General features: G+C 38.1%; 1 protein-coding gene across 4 annotated transcripts in view; it reads right to left on the bottom strand.

Moving 5' to 3' along the window:
• The window catches only part of LOC127663308 (ecto-NOX disulfide-thiol exchanger 2-like), a 239,206-nt gene that overhangs the window by 16,116 nt on the left and 203,066 nt on the right, over nt 1–20,024 (bottom strand). For all 4 annotated transcript variants that reach the window (XM_052154829.1, XM_052154831.1, XM_052154830.1 and 1 more), the window contains 4 exons: nt 16,293–16,399; nt 12,489–12,603; nt 6,848–7,038; nt 1,107–1,247 (listed from right to left, as the gene is read on the bottom strand). In XM_052154829.1, the coding sequence (XP_052010789.1) occupies nt 1,107–1,247; nt 6,848–7,038; nt 12,489–12,603; nt 16,293–16,399 (554 nt within the window). The remainder of the gene's footprint in view (nt 1–1,106; nt 1,248–6,847; nt 7,039–12,488; nt 12,604–16,292; nt 16,400–20,024) is intronic.

Genomic DNA, 20,024 nt, shown 5'->3' with positions numbered 1-20,024 from the left:
TTGGGAGTTTGGGCATGACAACTTCTCCTTCCTCTTCCTCTATATAGTTATTGTTACTTTATAAATATCAGCAAAAATTTCACAGCAAAAAGACATGTACATCACAATAAAACAGGGGTGTTCCGGGGTGAGCAAAAGATAAGACACAGTGGATGTGGCGTCAGGCCTCGGAGGGGTGTTTATTTAAAAAAATAATCAACGTAAAATGGTTTCCTAAGAAACCAAATTGGCCCGGTTGCTAGGGAGGGTAGAGTCACATGGGGTAACCTCCTAATGGTCACTATGATGTGGTTCTCTCTCTTGGTGGTGAAATGAGCATGAAGCCTCCACGCACTCTATGTCTCCATGGTAACATGCTCATAAGATGCACTGAATGACGGTCTCAGACATGGAGGCAACTGAGATTTGTCCGCCGCCACCCAGATTGAGGCGAGTCACTGCGCCACTACGAGCACTTAAGAGCACACTGGGAATTGGGCATTCCAAATTGGGGAGAAAAATAAATAAATAAAATAGTGTTGAAAATCGGAAAATAGTGGGGATCTGGCGCCCTCGCGGAGAAAGGAGCTTTGTGAAGGCGGGGAGTGAAGAGAGAGTAAGTTCCAGGTATAATGGGCAGGGTCAGGTGGTCGTGATGCTCATAACTTTTTTTCGCTTACAATTTTCAAAACCATAAGTACTTTTCAGGTTTGGCAGAAAATAAATAAATACATTTTAGAGAGAGAAAAAAAAAAGTCTCAGACTTTTGGACCCCACTGAATATTAATAAGAATACATTAAAATGACTGTTTACTTGTAAACAACAGAGTCTAATGCAAGAATTTCAAAGATTTTTCTTTCCTCCAAACCCTCACCCAGAGCTATTATTTTAATTAGAGCTGGGGGAATCAGATATTTAGATTCTGAAGCCAATCCCTGTAGAGCTTTCAACGGGGCAGACTCATTAATATACACTGTCCTCAAACTGACAGCTATCTCAACTTCTTTCCTCTCCCCATCCCATTCCTCAGACACATCAACACACCAAATCTAGACTGAGTTAAAATAACAAAGACACAACAGATCCACAAACCGGAGTCTAAGACAGAGAGATGTTTGTTACTCACAGGCAGAGTGTGTGATGTGGGAAAGGCTTGGATTCGCTCCTTCAGACTTTGGATCTGGCTTTCGAGTTGTTGTTTTTCCTCTGAGCTCTTCTTCAACTCCGTTTCTCTCAATCTCAGATCCTCACGGAGCTTCAGCAGTTGCTACAGAAACCACAGAAGAAAATCGAACACATTAAAAACACAAAGAGAGATGAGGATCATCAGTATTTAAAGTGAACATGCTGTGCACAAAATGTTTAGTGGCAATTTGCACTGGTTCATTAAACTGAATGTTAGAAAACGTGTACTGTATATCCACTTTTGTCAATCAATCAATCAATCAATCAATCAATCAATCAATCAATCAATCAATCAAGCCTAAAAAGCTTTTTGAGCGATATAATACATGTTTAAATGTTTGATTTGGAAATTTGACCACATTTTTGGCTTTTATAGGCAATTTGATTAAACATATGCATGATGCCACAATAAATGCTGTTTTAGGTAGGCAGAATATTTGTTTCCTTCTCAGTTTATATATTTTATGATATTCTATTGTAGGCCTATCTAGTAATGGGTTTAGTGCCTCTGCCGACACCACAGTGAACTGTAGCTGTCAAATACCTGTACCTCAAAGGCAGGTGTTGTTGATGTGGAGCTAACATGAAGTGGTTTTTGAACAACTAAATAAAATCAATCAATCAATAAATCAATAAAAACTACAAAACAAAGCTAAACTGACCTCTGAAATTCTGGAATATGAAGAAAACACTCCAACAACTACAAAACTTGAAACATAAAATACAGAAAAGAGATTTTTTTTAATGGCCAGCCAATTACTTCAAATGTATTCTACTGGTAGCTAAGTGTTTATTGTGTTATGACATCTTTATTGCCAGCTAATTTTATATTTGATGTTGATTTAATCTTATGACCCATAATTACTCAAATTGAGAATGTAAATTAGTTAAATGATTCAATTGAAGTATTCAACGTTGTGTATTTTAATATGGTTATAACAAATGCCATGATCAAAGTAAAAAAATGCCCCTAAAAATAATTACCAGGGTGCAAATATTCCCTTTATTAAAAAAAAGATTTCTAACACTGGTAGGCATCTCACTAGGTTTTGAGCAAGCCCGTATCTTGCTCTTTTGGTTTCAAATACTTATATCTCAGGTGTTATTATAATCTGTAATATATTTGATTACCTCTGGCTCATTAAGGCATTTCAACAGCATGCCACTGATATTCTAAAATAACTTTGTTAACATTACAATATGGTTACTCCTAAATAAGTAAAAACAAAAGTAACTTTTTCTTATATAAGCTGTCTGAGGCCATCTGAAGTTTTCAATTATATTTGTAACTAACAAAATATATCCAGAAAAGAAACACACATTGCTTATTTGAAAAAGTAACTTCTTTGAAATGTATTTGCATTTGAGTGTAAACTTGTTACTTCCAAAAACATTATCTGATTACGTAATGCATGTTACTTCTAACACATTTTAAAAAACAGAGCATTCCCAAGGATGCTCATTTGTTGACAAACAGATTAAAGGCACATTTGTTAAAACCGCTAGGTGTTTAGAAAATGGTTAAATAAGCAGATTTGTCATTACTGATACTGTTAAACATTGTTGAGAAGCCAGGAGCTATCTGAGCGACATAAACTGTGGTGATGTAACCTTTTTGTTTGCCTTTATGTGCAGCTCCTCATGAATAAATTAGACAGAGGGTGAGTTTAACACGCTCTGAGCACAGAAGCGAAAGTGTATCTTCAGCCCTGCATGCCATTTCAGTGTGATTCAGCTTTGAGAAATGATGTGCACTTTTTACTCCTTTTGATGGAAAAAGAGACTTTCTTACCAAGCTCATTGGAGTTCAGTGGGTACATGTTTGTTTCTCAGACTCAAACTAATCACTTTGCATGTCTCTTATGTGACCTATACAGGCAGCAGTGCAAGACAAAGCAAATCCGTCTTCAGAAAAGTAATGTTAAATATGCAGAATAAAGAGAGACAAACATCCCTCTCTTACATGGTCTCCTTCATGCCCTAATAACGCTCACATTGTAAGGTCACAGGCGTGTGTGGACATAGCATCTACGCATTAAGTGCCTACAGGATGTGTGAGGACTGAGGATGCTCTGTATGTGGGTGACTAGTTTTCTTTTTGATTACCTTATTTTTGGGTGTTTGTCACTTTATTAGCTAGATAAGGTATACAATATCAGAAAGGAAATAAACTGTGTCACCTAATCGGTCAGGGGTTGGCTGCTTGGCCTGGCTCCTTAGACCCTGCTGGTAGAGGCCGTTACTACACCATTATGCTGCCAAAAAGCCTGTTTCTCCATTGACAGCCATTCAAAAGTAGCCATATATTCTGACAAAATAAATGTAATTTAATATTTCATTATATTAAATGTTTTACAAGGGCTCATAAAAAAGAATGACTTACAAAGCTCCATGTTGCCCAGAATTCCCTCCCAATTGTTTACACAGCATGTTAGCAAGGTTATGAGGGTTTTTAAACTTTTTTAAAGGACACAGATTGTTTGAATGCACAGAGGGTTAAAAAACAAATCTCAATGAAAACCAACCTCAAAGCTCTGGGTCAGTCTGAGCGCATGAAAGAACAATGAGGAACAGAGGCTGGTAGCAGGAGATTGCTCTAAAAATAGTGCCAATCCTCAAGAGAAGATAAAATAACGTTTGATAAAAGAGATGAAAGTGCCTGATGGGTGGGAGACGTCAAGACCAACAAAATTTCCACTTCACATGACAAGTTTTACATCTCTTGTGTTTACTATTTTGTGAGTGATTGATAACCTGAATGATCCACAGAAATTAAGTGTTTTTACTTGCTACTCCCTGATGATAAAGAACTCTCACATAGAATAACACTGCATTTATTAAAGTAAGGAATCAGAAGGTGTGTGAGAAAGCAAGACTGTAAAAACACACCGGATGAATTATAGTTGGCAAATTACCCCATGCTGGTTTCGAACAGACAATCTTTCGGAAACCAAACCAGATCTTTAACCACTGTGCCACACCACCCAAAGTGACCACCCATGTCTTCAAAACCTCCAGCAATCTGAGCATACAGACCAAGGAGGTCTATAATAATTGGAGAGAGCTCTCAGTTTGCATTTCCATCCATCCATCAATCAATCGTCTGGCGCATGTCCCGTCAGAAGTTAGTAACCTGCATGCTGTGAGCATTGCTCACAGACACTCAGTTGTAGGGAAATATTTTTTCATTTTCCAATCACCGTTGCTGTAAATCCCAAGTGAGTAATCACAGTCTCAGGACAATGAAGTCATGATAACAGATTGGCTGATGGCACCACAAGAACAGGCACAGTCCAAAGCTTCCCTAATGACTATCCTGACCTGTAACATCAAAATACCAGACAGGGGAAAACACAAGCCTATTTCACACCTAGGTGTTCACCCAAAATGAAAGTTCTCATTATTTACTCACCCTCATGCCATTCCAGATGAAGGTGTATGACTTTCTTTCTTCTTCAGAACACAAATGAAGATTTTTAGAAGATTATTTCAGCTGTGTAGGTCCATAAAATGCAAGTAAAAGGGTGCCATATTTTTGAAGCTCCAAAAAGCACTTATAGCCATCATAAAAGTAATCCATAAGAATCCAGAGGATTAATTCATGTCTCCTGAAGCAAAACGCTAGTTGTGTGTAAGAAATCTAAATTTAAAAATAAAATTCACAAGGGTCGAGGTCAAGTATGTTGACAAGTTCACACGAGAACTGATGTGTGAAATACGGAAAAAAAAAAAAAACGGAAGTGCAAGCGTTGTTTACAACAGAGGAGCATAGAGAATCATACATAGATGGTATTCGGCTGGTTTGGATATGTCAACTGCTGTGCCATTTTGGAAAGGTGAACAAGGACAGCTGTTTGAATTGGTTTGAAAGCAAGTGAGTGAGTGAGTGGAGGAGATGCCTTAGACTGAGCTCCTCGTTCAGACCGCTGCATAAACCTCTTTTGTGTGGAAACAGAATCGCGTTCCAAAGAAACAACTGCTAATAAGGGATTTACGTACGAATATCTATGCAGTGGAGGCTTTCGTGCTTATGTCACGCGAGAGTCAGTTTAAACTCCACCCTCGTCAACGTACAAACCTCAAGCTTGCCAGAAGTGAATATTTTTAGCAAAACGAAAAAACAACGACGTTGTTCTATTTCTTGCAAATACCTAGAGTTTAGCTTCAGAAGACATTAATTAGACCACTGGAATCATATGGATTATTTTTATGATGGCTTTATGTACAGTACTTTTTGGAGCTTCAAAAAGTTCACTTGCATTTTATGGACCTACAGAGCTGAAATATTCTTCTAAAAATCGTAATTTGCATTGCAAGAAAGACAGTCATATACATCTGGGATGGCACGAGGGTGAGTAAATTCTGAAAGAATTTTCATTTTTGGGTGAAAAATCCCAGTTCGAACTCAGAGAGAGCAGGACAAACAGGCCTAGTGTGGACTAACTATTCCCCATCTGTGTAGTTTTAATTGTTGGTGTATGTAAACATGCACTAGATGGATGTCTTTGACAGTTTTGATGCGTTTCCAGTGATGTGCATTTCAGTGTTGAATGATTCTGGAAACTGGATGTGTGCATCTTCATTGTACTTTTGGTCATGTCTTCAGCATTTTCAATGTTGATTGCATGTTATGTTGACTCGTATCAGCGTGATTGCTTGTGAACCAGTCATAAAACAATTCCAGCTTTGCTAAGGAATTGTTATTGAAGGATGGGGATGTTAAAACACTTGGGCCGGATCAAAAACACAAGTAAACAGTTCCATTCATAAATATTTCAAATGTCATGACTGTTTGATTGTTTACGGTGGTGACACACTACTTGCACCACACGCGTCTATTGACGCGACACTGCGGCTTGAGGCTGTCTACACCAGAAATGTCGACACAAACTTTCTAAACCGTTTATTTGTGTTGTTGGCAGTAGTAATGCCAGCACGTGCAGCACAAATTGGAACAGAACATCTGTTTACTGTTGGCACAATGAGGTGCGATGCAACGCTCCGCAACGGATGTTTCCATGGTAGACCACGTCATTGATTATAATGAGTTCTATTGCTTTTGACATGACTCTAATGTCTGGTGAAGACAGGGTGTGAATGTTACCAGTTGAGCTTGAGATGAACAGTTTTATTTTTTCAGATGCAATTTGTTGAATTTGCATTATCTGTAAACCCTGAAATTTAGTTTTATAAATGTTTTGGTATTGTGAAGTTTGTTAATTCTCTTCCGATTGAGTTTCAAATATGGCTGAATTTGAGTAGCTGCACAATGTTAGCCAATCAGAACAGTGGCCATTTATGTTGACATTTAAAAGAGAAGCTGAGGCCAAAACCGAGCATTCAGATTGAGGGCCTGAGACAGGGTGGAAAATTATCATATATTACTAAATTATGTTTAATGAAAAAACCTTTACTGACATTATCAGTGGGCATCTTATAAAACAATAAAAAAAGACCATTTCATCACCCCTTTAACGTAATCAAATATTTGCAAATAATCAATTTTGTCAAAATACACAGCTCCTTTTGTATGACTATCAATGAAGAAAGATGCTTTTTGCCTCCATAATGGTGTAGTTATGGCATCTACCAGCAGGGCCTTATTGCCTATGCTGACTAGCCAAACCTTGACCCCTTGATGCTCCTACCTTGATTATTGTCTGGTATAGTGTGTGTGTGTACCTTCTGCATGCCCTGCAGTGCCTGCTGCAGGAAGCTGAGCTGCTGCTGGCGGGTGGCGTCCTCCTCGCTTTGCTGGGGCTGAGCTTTTCCCTGCTCCTGTTTCAACAGCTCCACCTCGTTTCTGTAGGCATCCAGCTGACACCGCAGACTGTCATTCTCCTCTTTCAGAGCTTCCACCTGCGCCAGCGGCCCTGGGAGGGGGAGAAGAGCGAGTTGGAGAGATATGAAAAATGACAATGCATTGGCGACAGGAAAGGGAAATAAGCAGACAGAGACACATGAGTGAAGAAGGCAGAGGTGAAAAACAATAACGGAAAGAAAGGTAAGAGGTGTACCAGAGAGGACATTTAGGGGAGGAAAATAAGAGAGAGAGGCATATAATAACACATGTGTGCAGAGTAATAAGTAACAGTGGTGGCGGTGGTAAGGCATTGAAAGGATTGAAAGTGGATGTATTTGGACATGGAAAAAGTAGTAGAAAAGAGCGTTCCTCAAAGGCTGCTTATAGAAAGCCATTGATGGACTGAGATGAAAGGACCCTCGGTGCCACTGCCGTGTTCGCTTCACTTTCAGAGGCTAATTAGAGAGGATTAAATGGAGGGAAAGTGTATTACTTAATGCTTCACTTAATGTACCATGGGCATTGTTATCAAACGGCTGTAATTAAAACGGATGCAAAAGGGTTCTTCACACCGAGACATTCTGTCATTCAGCTGTCTCTTAACAACCAGTTGATCAGAGACACCACTTCTGCTCAATGTCTAGAGGAGAAGATAACAGGATTATGCTGAGAACCGTGTCCATCTTAGATTGGGCTGGGAGAGAGAGGAAATGTCTGATCAGTCATCTGATGAAGGATTTTTCGGAAGTGCTAAAGGAGGATAGGAGTCTTAGTGATGTGGGCAGAAGATAAGGGAAGCCAGGATGAGATATGAACAGAATTTGTGACTGCAGGGAAAAGCATAATCACCTGGCAATGGCGGTATATTGGCTCATTGACATTTTTAGGCATCCCAGGTGCACTCTCAATGCAAAAGCTTTTCACAAAGGTAGGCAACAACATTATGCTGCATATCTACCTCATTTTGGACAAAATTTATAGCTATGGTAAACTTACGTTTTTTCCCCCACATGCCATTCTGGCTTGTGCACGGTTGAGCACTTAAAATAATCGTCCAAGATGGTGGTCGAGACAAATGTTATTAATAGGATAATACATTTATTTAATTCAATACTTATAAGTAATACATAAAATAAATATATACTATTTCACCCATTAAATGTGTGATGTTTTTTTATATATATTTTTTTGGCTTATTAGAGTATCACCAAGCAATGTGCTAATGTGCTAATTAATTCTGTTGGAATTAATTTGTGTTGAGTCTCCCATGTACTTTGCATGAGATGTTGCTACCTATGTGGAGTGCAACAAATTGGTCACTTATGGGACTCCATGACGTTTAAGATAATGCCTTAGTTAGCTGCCTATTTAAAAGTTTATATATATATATATATATATATATATATAGAGAGAGAGAGAGAGAGAGAGAGAGAGAGAGAGAGAGAGAGAGAGAGAGAGAGAGAGAGAGAGACAGAAGCAGTTTTTAGTGATTGCCGCATCTCATCAAGTCTCTGCCCTGAAAAAGCATTCGGTTCACCTTCAACAACATGGCAGGCATATATATCGACCTGTGCTGCCCAGGGGTGCTGACAGTAAAGAAAGCAGCAACCTTTTGCACACGGCACTGTATATATTGTAAGATATACCCTGGTCCGTTAACTCTGGGGGTAAAAAAACAAACAAGCGGGATGGGCTGCAGGTAAGATGGAGGTGTTCTTACACATCTGTAGGTACATGGGTGGCTTTATCTACTAGAGATGTTAACAAGACTAAAATTCATAGGGAGAGGTTAGCACAAGCCACATTTCCCCAATAAGGAGGTTACTCATCTTACTGGCAGGTATGAAATATTTGTTTTCATTAACAATAAATGTGTTGAATTACCTCCTTCATTAACCGAGTGGATCTCCTGCCCAATCCTATCTGATGATATCCTCTCAAATATCTGACAACCCACTGACAGTGATCATTATCATTGTATTCTAATAACTAAGGTCACACATGAGAAGATGTGTGAATCAAACAAGGTAAATGATTACATTTGCATATATCTGCATGCTAATGAGGGCCCTTGTCACATCTAAGAATATCAGAGAGTTGCAAGCCATGTATGGAGGGTATGTGTGTGTTTAACAGCCAAGTAGTCATACAATGGCAAAACAAACACTGATAATAAACCAAACTGATAATTTTACCCTATTCCATGATTCTATCTCCTGACCAGCCACAGTTCTGGTTATCTATGGCACTTTTGTGACAGGCAGAACCTGAAATAATCTGGAAGAGCAGCTTGCAGACTCACACTTGGCACTGTTCCACACATTCTGAAAGTCACTGGGGGTAAGTAGGAATAGTAATACAAGAATGACACTGTTTTGCCATGATGAAATCGGTTGCCGACACAAGGATTTGACTTGCAAAGGGTGCAATTTCTCAGCCATGTGCACTGCTGCTATCCAAAGAGCATGTTGATGTTGGAGCTACAACCTTGTGGTTTGCAAAATTATTTAAACTCATGGAGTAATAGCAGGTGGTGCAAGTTTGAATCTGTCCCAAAACACTTCCTGTTTTTACTCTACTGTCTACTGTATATGGCAGTGAAAATTGGCAAAAAAGGCCAAAAGATCACATTGATAGTGGAGAATGACCATCTCATCTGATTACTGCCTCACCATTCACGAAATAGTAAGTAATAACAAAATTTGTATTTTTTATTAAACTACTTGTACCCATTTCCAATTTGTCACTTGTTAGTTTTGTTGTTAAAAAAGGCCACATAATGGGCATTGATGTGTAAATAATTTTCTCTGACACCGAAAGACGTGAAAATGTTTGGCCAAAATGGTGGTCTTATAGGGAAGGGTAATTCTAGGAGCTTCATTAGTTCCTGAAAGAATGCTTATTGAGAAAACCTCTGAGAAAAATGAAGCCTGAACCAGACATATAGTGACAAGGGTCATTAAGCAGTCAGGGCTTTTCTAGAAGCTGGATCCCAGTTTTTCACTTCATTTATACTGTGAAAATTAGCTGGTTATAACTTAATTCTGCAAATGTATTAGCGCTGTATGTTCAGAGTAGAGAAAGTGTCCTCATATAATTCACAAATCACCACTGGATTCAATTTTGCAATCAGCACTGAACTTTGAAACATTTTTAACCCTCAGGGGCTGGTGTGTCCTGCTGGATTTTTTTGGTCATTACAGCTGAAACAACATAAGATTCTCCATCATTTTGGGGTATACAGATAAGTGTTAGACATCATTAGAGACTATAAAGGGTCTTCTTTTATTTGTGTATATATCTGAAACACGTCACAAAACTGACCTGAAACTCTGTTAATACTTATCACACAAACATGAAACATATGTCTAAAGAAAGCTTAAAATTTCTACTTTTAGAAATTTAAAACAAATATTCTCCTACAATGTAATCTGTATGAAACAAAGCGATGTACAATTTATCCTGGCTCAGCTAATTATCCCTAATGTGATCACACCCACGGGAAGAGGGCGCTATTCATACGCTAATGTGCTGAGACAATCAATGCAAATGGTAAACGCCCCCAACTGTTCCTTAAAAACATCAAGTTCATTCACTTTTCTGCACGTTTGGAAGATGCATGATACACAGGCAAGGAAACTCCTGGATAGTGATGAAGAGTTAACATTTTCCTAAGAAGAAGAGCGGGACTCCGATGAACATTTGTATTTTAAAGAGAGACTTGATCAAACCGAGCATACAATTTCAGATGAGTAAGTCATTTAGTTTTACTTACATTAGTTGACATGCTATTTTATATGAACATGTACATATTTTACTAGTGGGACTGTTTCCAGACTCGCCAGCCAAGATTCACAGTATTGAAATATGAAATATGCAATTTTTAGTTACATGTAAATGTTGTTTCGTCTAAAGCAGGTATTTAAATTGTATGCTGCATGATATAAATATGATCTGTAATATGATATAATAATAATATGAATGTTTAGATTATATTTTAACTACTGTTTATGCTGCCTCATTATCATTAATGAAGCTTGTGCTTGCAAATATCTGTTCAGGTGTAAATGAGTAAAATGCACTTTAAATATGCCCATACTAGAAAATCTGCATATTATAATGATTTCTGAAGTATCATGTGACACTGAAGACTGCAGTAATGATGCTGAAAACTCAGCTTTGATCACAAATTGCATTTTACAATATATTCAAATAGAAAACTGTTCTTTTAAATTGTAAAAAGAATTCACAATATCAATATTTTTACTGTATTTTGGATCAAATAAATGCAGTCTTGGTGAGCAGAAGAGACTTCTTTTAAATGGTAGTGTAGGTCTTAAATTAAGTAAAGTCTTTAAGTAAAGAAAATGTATAGTCTGATTACTTCTTTTAACTTAAAACTTGATTTTGATCATTAAGTTTCACATTCATTCTCTTTCTGTCACATTCCTCAGTGACAGGCCCAGGGGAGGGGTCTTTGTCTCCTCAGGTGTGAATTACAATCCATATTCATAATCATTCACGCCTCCTCGCATATGAATTTTCTAACACTAAAAGTGTCTTACAAAATTTAAATTACTATATTGTTTTGTATGAATGAGTGATCAGGATGGTTTTCACAACATTTTGTAGCAAAAACTCTAGAAGAACTCTACAAGATCCAGTTCTCAAAAGTCTTGTGGACAAATGTTTAGTATGTGTTATTTGGCCTTATTTCAATGACTTTTTCAAAAACCATGCATAAACGTTATTTTCTCAAAAATACAAACATGTACACACATGTTGCTCACATATTATTGTAGCCCAGTTTGTGCTGAATACAGTGTTATCAGACTTTAGCCATTAATATGTTTTTAAGCAACTGAAAAAAGCACAAATGTCAAGGCATATCAAAATGTCTCCAGGGCCCAAAACACCCTCAGACACCAGAGGGTTAGTAATAATCAGCATTACATTTGAACCATCATTTTGATCCTGGTTTTAATTTGAAGAAATCTATTTTCTTAACACAGTGAATTTTATAACAGGGATCTGTAATTAATATGTAAATATTAAACTAAAAAGGACCTACAATATAGCATCGCAGTGACCATCATATTGCAACAATTTTTTTTCATAGCTTGTGAAATTTTATAAGTGTACATGCATTTTTTCAATCTGCTTGATCAGCCTTTTAAGTCAGTGATCAAACTATTTAGCTGTTTATAATGGCAGTAGTAAACATGCATTTATTAATTCATCAGCACCAGCTACTTGAGACAACTAAAATAGTATTTAAGTTATAAAGTAACAATAACTGATTGATTTGATCAAATTAAGGGGTTTAACTAAAAGTGTATTCCAGTAAAACCTAGATAAAATATCCAGCATTTTCTCTAAACTCTGCTCAAGTGAATCCTAATAGGTGCAACCCACCATCCGAGAATGATGATGCACTTGTAGTGCTTCTACAGTTTTGAGAAGGATTCTGATCTTGTCCTTCTGCATGAACACTGAACGTCAATCTGGAACAGTGTATACCTGAGTCGTCGGAGTCCTTGCTTTCCAGGGCATCTTCCATGTCATCATCTGACATCTCCATTTCCTCCTCTCTTCGAATTCCCATCAGCTCTTCATTGTGGATGTTTCTGATCTCCTGCGAATGACAGGAACACAGTACGTAATCACAACTGCTACTTGATGAAAACAGAAAATATATGGGCTACAAATGTAATAAGATCGGATCGATCAGATCATAAAATGTAAGAATTGTCCTCAAGTGCCATAAGAACATGTGGCCCAGTTCCAGCGGTAACGACGCACAAAGACACCTGATGTTGGCTGACCTTGTCAGATCACATAGTCAGTGGATAAACATTGCATAGGGACTCCTTAATGTGTTATAATGGCTGCCAGCAGAGCTTGAATGTGGCAGGATGTGATTACATAGTCACCACAGATTTGCAGGGCTGAGCAGGGGCAGATGAAGCAGATGTCTGGGCATGGGCGCTGCCCTGTTGGCGGTCATGATGAGGAAGCTCTGGCTAATGAGGCATGCGCACAGAAGAGGGATGCGGCTGTGCAAAGGCACAACATGACCGCCACAGGGAGAGAAACTCGCTCCCTGACAACAAACAAAAGGCCCAGCATAAACAGAACCATATGTCTAGCACAGCAACACATGATCTCGCTGAGAATTATGGAGGTCGAGCAAGTGGCACAAATGCAAACAGGCCTATCTGCCCAATGTTGGGGGAAAAAAATTATATGGGCACCAACAGAAAGGCAACTAACTCCAAATGAAGTTACCTCTGGAAGAGCCCAAATTTAAATTTTTTAATTCCAATCTTTAACACGGGCAGCCTTGCTGCTTAAGTGTAAATTGAATGTAATTGAAGTCAGGTCGTCCAGGCAACTGCAAATAACTGGTGTATTGTTTGGAATAACAATCAGCCTGACATCCCAAACAGAGGACAACCTGCAATCTTGATTGGATAAAAACCTGCGTCAAAACCAACACTTCCCAAAGCATTGTTTAGTCAAGAATGACCAGGTAAACTTGCAGGAGAGTTAAAGGAAATGAGGATAAAAATCCCCTGAATTCCATCAAGCCTGAACGTAGCTCTGGGTCCACAAATCATCTGAAACCAGCATCTTAACATCAAATTTATGGGAGAAGCACAGCAATGGTCCATACAGCTCAGAGGGTGAGTGAGGCAGAGTAAACAGATATTTAAAATACTGTTACCTAATATCAATTAATTGCCGTCACCTGCTTCAAATCTAACACTCTATAACTAACCACATTCTGGTGTGCCACAACCTCTACCTATAGTGATAAACATTAAAACACCAATAATGGGATCTTTTAAAACATAAACATTTCAAATCTAAAGTTCAAAGGCTTGTTTGAAAGCCTGGCATCTCCCTGAAGCCCTGCATTGTCATACCAGAAGGATTCAGACAGCTTTGAGATTGGCTCTTCTCAATGCATAATGTAAAAGGTGAGAGAGGCCACCAAACTCTCTCTTCTTCTCAAATGAGGCTTCATCCTCAGTGACAGCATTGAGACTACTTCCTGTCTCAGCTACAGTGAAACTGCAAGCACAATGCCAGCCCGGGAGCAAGAAGAGTCTCATATCTGAAACTGAACATATTCAGCTTGAGTCAAACGGTCAGAACAAAAGGCTAAGTGGCGAAATACAAGATATGTGTGTACATCAGCTTAACAAACTGAGCTAGGCTTATTAGTATTGTTGTACATTCATTCTGGCTGTCTGATGGGAGAAATGAGAGTGCAAAACGAGAGAAACTCAATAAAAGAGAGAACTCAATAATGCCATAATTACGGCACCTTTAATAAGCCCTGTTCACAGCTAAAGAATAGGGTAAGAGCAAATGGAACTCTATGTAACTGATTCATTTGGAGAATGACATCTAAAATTGCAAATAAGGCAGCCAATGAAGGTCTTCTTGAAACAATTAAGTATTCACTTAGTTCACTAAGTTAACAAAGCTGTGATGGCTAGTAATTGCAAAGAGTCTTAATGTGCTTCACAATAGCTTGAAAATGGAAGGACGTGACCTCTACTTCTTATGGAAATACATTTTCCTTTTCAGGGCTGATGACACAGAAATTCTGCTTGTCTGATCACTGGACACAGAGATTGGGCTGTACACTGGAAATTAATGAAATCAAATGGATTATACATTTGAGTTAAGCCATTTAAAAGGTAGTATTTGCGACGTGAAGCAACTCAAGTTTTAAACACCTACCTTCAAAAGTGAGGAGTCTCTTTCGGCTCAGCATTTACCTGCATCCTATAGCTGTTCAAACACCTTAAAGCCAACATGAAACAGCATTAACAACCCATTTTACTTTAATAAGGTGACATTTCTGAGTCACATTGTTGTGTTAACTATTGGCAGGATTTAGAAAAAGGCAGCATTACTTGTAACAGTAGCCTCAAAAGTGCCTGAACAGCTATTTGGCTATCAGCTAACATTATTTTCCCCACCCATGTGGTCTAGGTGATGTTAGCTGAAAGAGGGGGACCAAGTTAGTGCATTTTAATGAATGACTCCAAGGACAAACTTTTATTTCTACTTTTACTTACAAATGTTTACTGATGTATCATTAAGAAATATATTAAGTAAATAGGGTCAATTCTTTTACTTCATGTTGACTTTAAAGTTATGAGAATTACAACAACCTGAACTACTGTACAGTCCTTAAAGTTGATATAAGCGATTTTAATTAGCCTTGAATTAGCCATGCCCCCTCATTCCAAAACCCCGCACTCCAAAGATAATTTTCAGATCAAAACCTTGCAAAAGAGCAGCAATTTTCCTGTGGCTGTAAAATTCAACAGTGGAAAAAAAGCACCCTGAACTGACATATGAATCATAGCCTCAATGATCCGCTTCAAATACAGCACTATGAGAACAAGCAAAACGATTGACAGGTGAAAAGTGACAATGTCCGCAGTCTGTGGACACATTTTTGTTTGCTGTTTACAAAGTCTACAGTTGTCACAGGGACAGGTCAGATACCTCTGTACATTTATTTAATTAATATATTTAAGGGAGTAGGAACATTTTCTGCATTCTTTTCTATGAAAAAAAAAAACTTCCAGCTACTTTAATTGATTCCATAATCATTTGCAGAGCAGGAGTTCTAATATTAGAATCAGCTTTATTAGATGTAAACAATATCAACCCTCTGATCCATGTAAAATGGTGTTTTAATGCTGCCTGCAGTGAAAATGAAGGTGCTAATTACATACCAGATTGGGTCTTTGTGCACTAATAATCAAAGAGATCTCTCAAAACTTACCTAATGACCATAGAAAACAAAGTAAAAAAAATTCAGATTCACTAATGAATAAAAGGTTCTGCTTCAATCCTCTATCGACCATAAGTATTTTTCTCTTGTATTGAGCTTTGGTATATTCAGTGTACATTTATTGAACATTTATTCTTTTGGCAGACACTTTTATCCAAGTAGTATGTATGTTCCCTGATAATTAAAACCTTGCCATTTTTATGCTTTGCCATTTGGGCAACAGGAATCCACTAATCTATATTTTTTTGGTAAGAGTTGCTTAGTGTTACCTGCCGAATGGCTGTCAGCTGCTGAGAAATCTTACTGCTGAGTGTTTCAGTTATCAAACGTTCTTGGCTTCAGTGAACATTCACATCAAAGAAAAATAATTGTACTTCAGTTAAGAGATTGCGTGCTTGCAGGGAAGGGAAAATGGACAGAAGAAAGCATAACATTCTGCATAATTATCACTGTAAATGTGAAGCATGAACATATTCATGAGAAGAAATGAAAACACCAACCTCTGCTTGCTTTCGCCACATGTCCAGGTTCTTGCGTTGGGCTTTGGAGAAATGGTCCCATGCCTTTTGTTTGGAGGAAGCGTGGAATACAGACACAATCTGCTCAACTGTGGCAGGGGATGCAGGGGCCAGTTTGGGGCATCCAAAGAAAGAAAGAGAGAGAGGGGCGATTGGGAAGGTGCAGAGGAGTGAAAAAACTTGTGTCAGGTCGGAAGTGATGTTTTTTCCCCTCCCCCCCTCTATACAGTACAAGGGTGATTCTCAAAAAACCTGACTTGAAAAAGTCCTGGTCATATTTAACCTCAGATCAATACAAAATAAATACAAAATTACATTTTGCATAAAGAAAAGGAAGTCTTCATTTAGGATCATTTGGATTACATTTTTTTTTATTCAGGCACATTTTACCTCCGCAAATCTCATTACCTTAAGGGTTTAGACATTTTACTATTTCCATTGTTTTAAATGATGATTCTCATTATCGTAATAGTCTTTACAGGAAAGAAAATATGTTGTTTAATGAATAAAAAAATGAAAGGCAGTACCAAGGGACTATGACTATGATGTATAAATACTTTACACTTTAAATAAGCCATAATGAGAATATCATAAAGACCCATTTTTTTCAGCATTATGGTAATGGGAACTGGGGGGGTAATGGCCATAAAAATAGGCTTCATTTTCATTTTCTATATGCAAAATATAATATTTTATTTGCTTCTCTTGATTTTGGAGTAGAATAGGACCAGGATATTTCACAGGTTTAAAGAAAATCACCAACAAACACTGAGCTGGGGTGACTTAGTTAAAGGGATGAGATCTGAATAAGATCTTGTGTGTTGCAAATCATTATCAACCTCTCCAGCACTATCCATCCGCAGGTAGTTTAGACTTGGGAAGACTCTTGGGGAAATCAATCAGTAGCAAAGTGAATTTTCTAGCTTTACCTGAGAACAACTTTTCCAGGCAATATTTCTTCTTTGTCAATTACCACAACACCTCTCACCTTCATTGACCGGATAGTCAAAGGATTCCTTCCATTTTGTAAGAGTACATTGACAGGCTGAGCTCATTACTTCACTGTGTATAGATTAGAGAGAATGTCTCACTTATGTAAACTCATTAGAGCAAACCTTCCATCATCTGTTTAGAATTAACAGACGAGGCAGTCAATCAACTATTTTGGGGCTTGAGTGCTATGAATGTCTCGAGGTACATGACATTAATTTCCTGTTAGAATTAAAGACAGGAGGAAGACTAAGGACTAAAAAATGCTGTTGAGAATCACAGCTGCTAATGGTATATGGTGCTCTGACATCTTTGACACCACAAAACCCTTCAATTATTCTAAACCAATCTTTATTTGTCTAATACTTATTAGAGAAATGTCAGGCCTCATACTGTAGCTACTCGCATAACTAGATTATTTGAGATTATCACATTTCAAAGAGTTTTAGACATCTATGTATTAACACTGAAACCAGTGCCTGGGTACTGACGTCAATGCATCCTTCAACTTAACTGATAGCACTGCGAGACAGAAACACTGGTGCCAAAGTCTTGATGGATGCATAACATCATTACTGATGATGGTAAGATGTATACACTATGCAGATACACTCAAAAATGTCCTCTCTTCACCTACCTCACCCACCTACACATTTCCCTCCCTATTAAGGGGTTAAAAAACCCTGGGGAGTTTGGAAGTCTGTCAAACTTCAGTCTGCAGCAAAGGCATGTTCAAGAGAGAGCCCAGATCTATAGTGACTTCAGCATTCTTTAATTCAATGGAAGAGATAGATGACAAAGCTGGGAGGGAGAGCACATGCCTGAGTGTATGCATGTGCATCTAACAGCTTGTAGGTGGGTGTACGTGTGCAGGTGTATAAGTGTATTAAATGGTTTCTCTGATGTGCGGAACATTGAACATCGTTGCAGAGCTGTTTGACACACCAGTCAACAGTGTCAGAAATGCAAATAAGTTTTGTGTGTTACCCACTGGCATGAATACAATAAAACACCAATTATGTATTGTAATTGTGTAGTAAAGGTATAACTTGCATCTTAGGCCTAAAACGTAAGCCCCTTTTCCACCATTGGGCCGAATGTTTCTCGTTGCGGAATCATGCTGTTCCTGGCTCGTTGGCATGGTTATGTTTCTTTTTCCACTCTGGTGCTGTGAAATCAGGATTAGAATGGACTGACTGAGCAAGTGACCAATCTTGAGTTGCCACATACTAAAAGCATTCCACCAGCACAGTAGAGCACAGTGAACTAACCGAATTCAAGTGGAAGTGCTACTGAAATCATTACTGTGCTCAGAAGTGTTCGGCCTAATGGTGGAAAAATGCATATAGTACATGAATGCAAGTGCAAGCTCGATTTCATACATTGTTGACTTCTGAAATTGTCAACAATTCTTAAGGAAGTGCAACTGTGTTACATCCTCAGCAGAAGGGGTACTATAGCTATTAGCATAAACTCTCTTCTTCAACGTTCAGTTTTTTCTTTCAGTTTGAACACTGTCACGAAAAAATAATTTGACAAGAATCTTGTCAAGCAAGTTAGAACTTGAGTGCTGGGGGTGTTAACACCACACTGAAAATGCTAAAAAGTTGACTTTTTCTCAACTGATTAGGTAAACTGGTTCCCTCAATTGAATTGAGTAATGGCATCTCCAAAACCTTTGTAATTATGTTCACTTTACTTGGTGTTCATATAGAATAAACTTACATTTTTAGGTTAAGATAACATGATGCAAGTATACTTAACTCATATTTGCCATTTCAATATTGTTGTTTCCACTTCATAATTTTAGTTGAATTGACTCAAATTTAGACCATGCAATAACACAGCTCAAATTATTGGGTCTATTCCAAACAATTCAAGGTCAATCATTAAATAAACTGAATTCACCACTGTAATGCATATATACATGTTCATCATTTGCACATGCCCAAGGTGAAGTGAAATAAAATTAACAGGGTCCAACCTGACCAAAGCGGACACAGATCACCCTAAAGGCTAACTTATACTGTACTTCCTGGACAAACAGGCTTCACTTAGTTCACCTACAAATGATGACGAAATGCAGTGAAATTTACATCCTGCCAATCTGATCGTTTGGTGATATTTGTCCTGTTCGTACACATCTCTGAAATTCTTGAGCTAGGAGAACTCGGCTGGTCGAAGAGCATTGATGATTGGTTAAAACTACTCATGGGTGTGGTTTGGACATTATGTTTTTTATTTAAAATTGTGCGTGTCAGCTGAGAGAGTTGTTACCTGGGTTACTGTCATTGAAATGGATAACTTTGAAGCCCATCTCTCAGAGATTATGCAGAAGTATACATTTTTAACATGATATGCAACACAAAATCTACAAAGACAGCGCGGCCATGACAAATGTGTAGAGAGAAATTAGAGTTTTTAAAAGTGCAAGGGGCCGTGACAAGTAATGAAGCATAGAAGCAAAGCAGCTCTAAAAGCAGCGGTCCACAGAGAGAAAATCTGCATTATTGGCTTTACTTGTGGCTGGAACAGTATGTTAAAACACAACCATTAACCGAAATTAACACATTTTAAAACTCCACAGCGCTTAAATATAAATGGCAGCTTTGTTCGCAGAGGTTGTGTTTATTCACCCAAGTTTGTCTTCCTACAAAGTATAAACCAGGCTTAATGGTGTCATCACATAAAAACAACCATTTGGAACAAAACAACATAAATAAT

Source organism: Xyrauchen texanus, chromosome 23 (assembly GCF_025860055.1).
Source record: "Xyrauchen texanus isolate HMW12.3.18 chromosome 23, RBS_HiC_50CHRs, whole genome shotgun sequence".
Classification (NCBI taxonomy): Eukaryota; Metazoa; Chordata; class Actinopteri; order Cypriniformes; family Catostomidae; genus Xyrauchen; species Xyrauchen texanus.
This window is presented reverse-complemented; position numbering and strand designations above follow the sequence as displayed.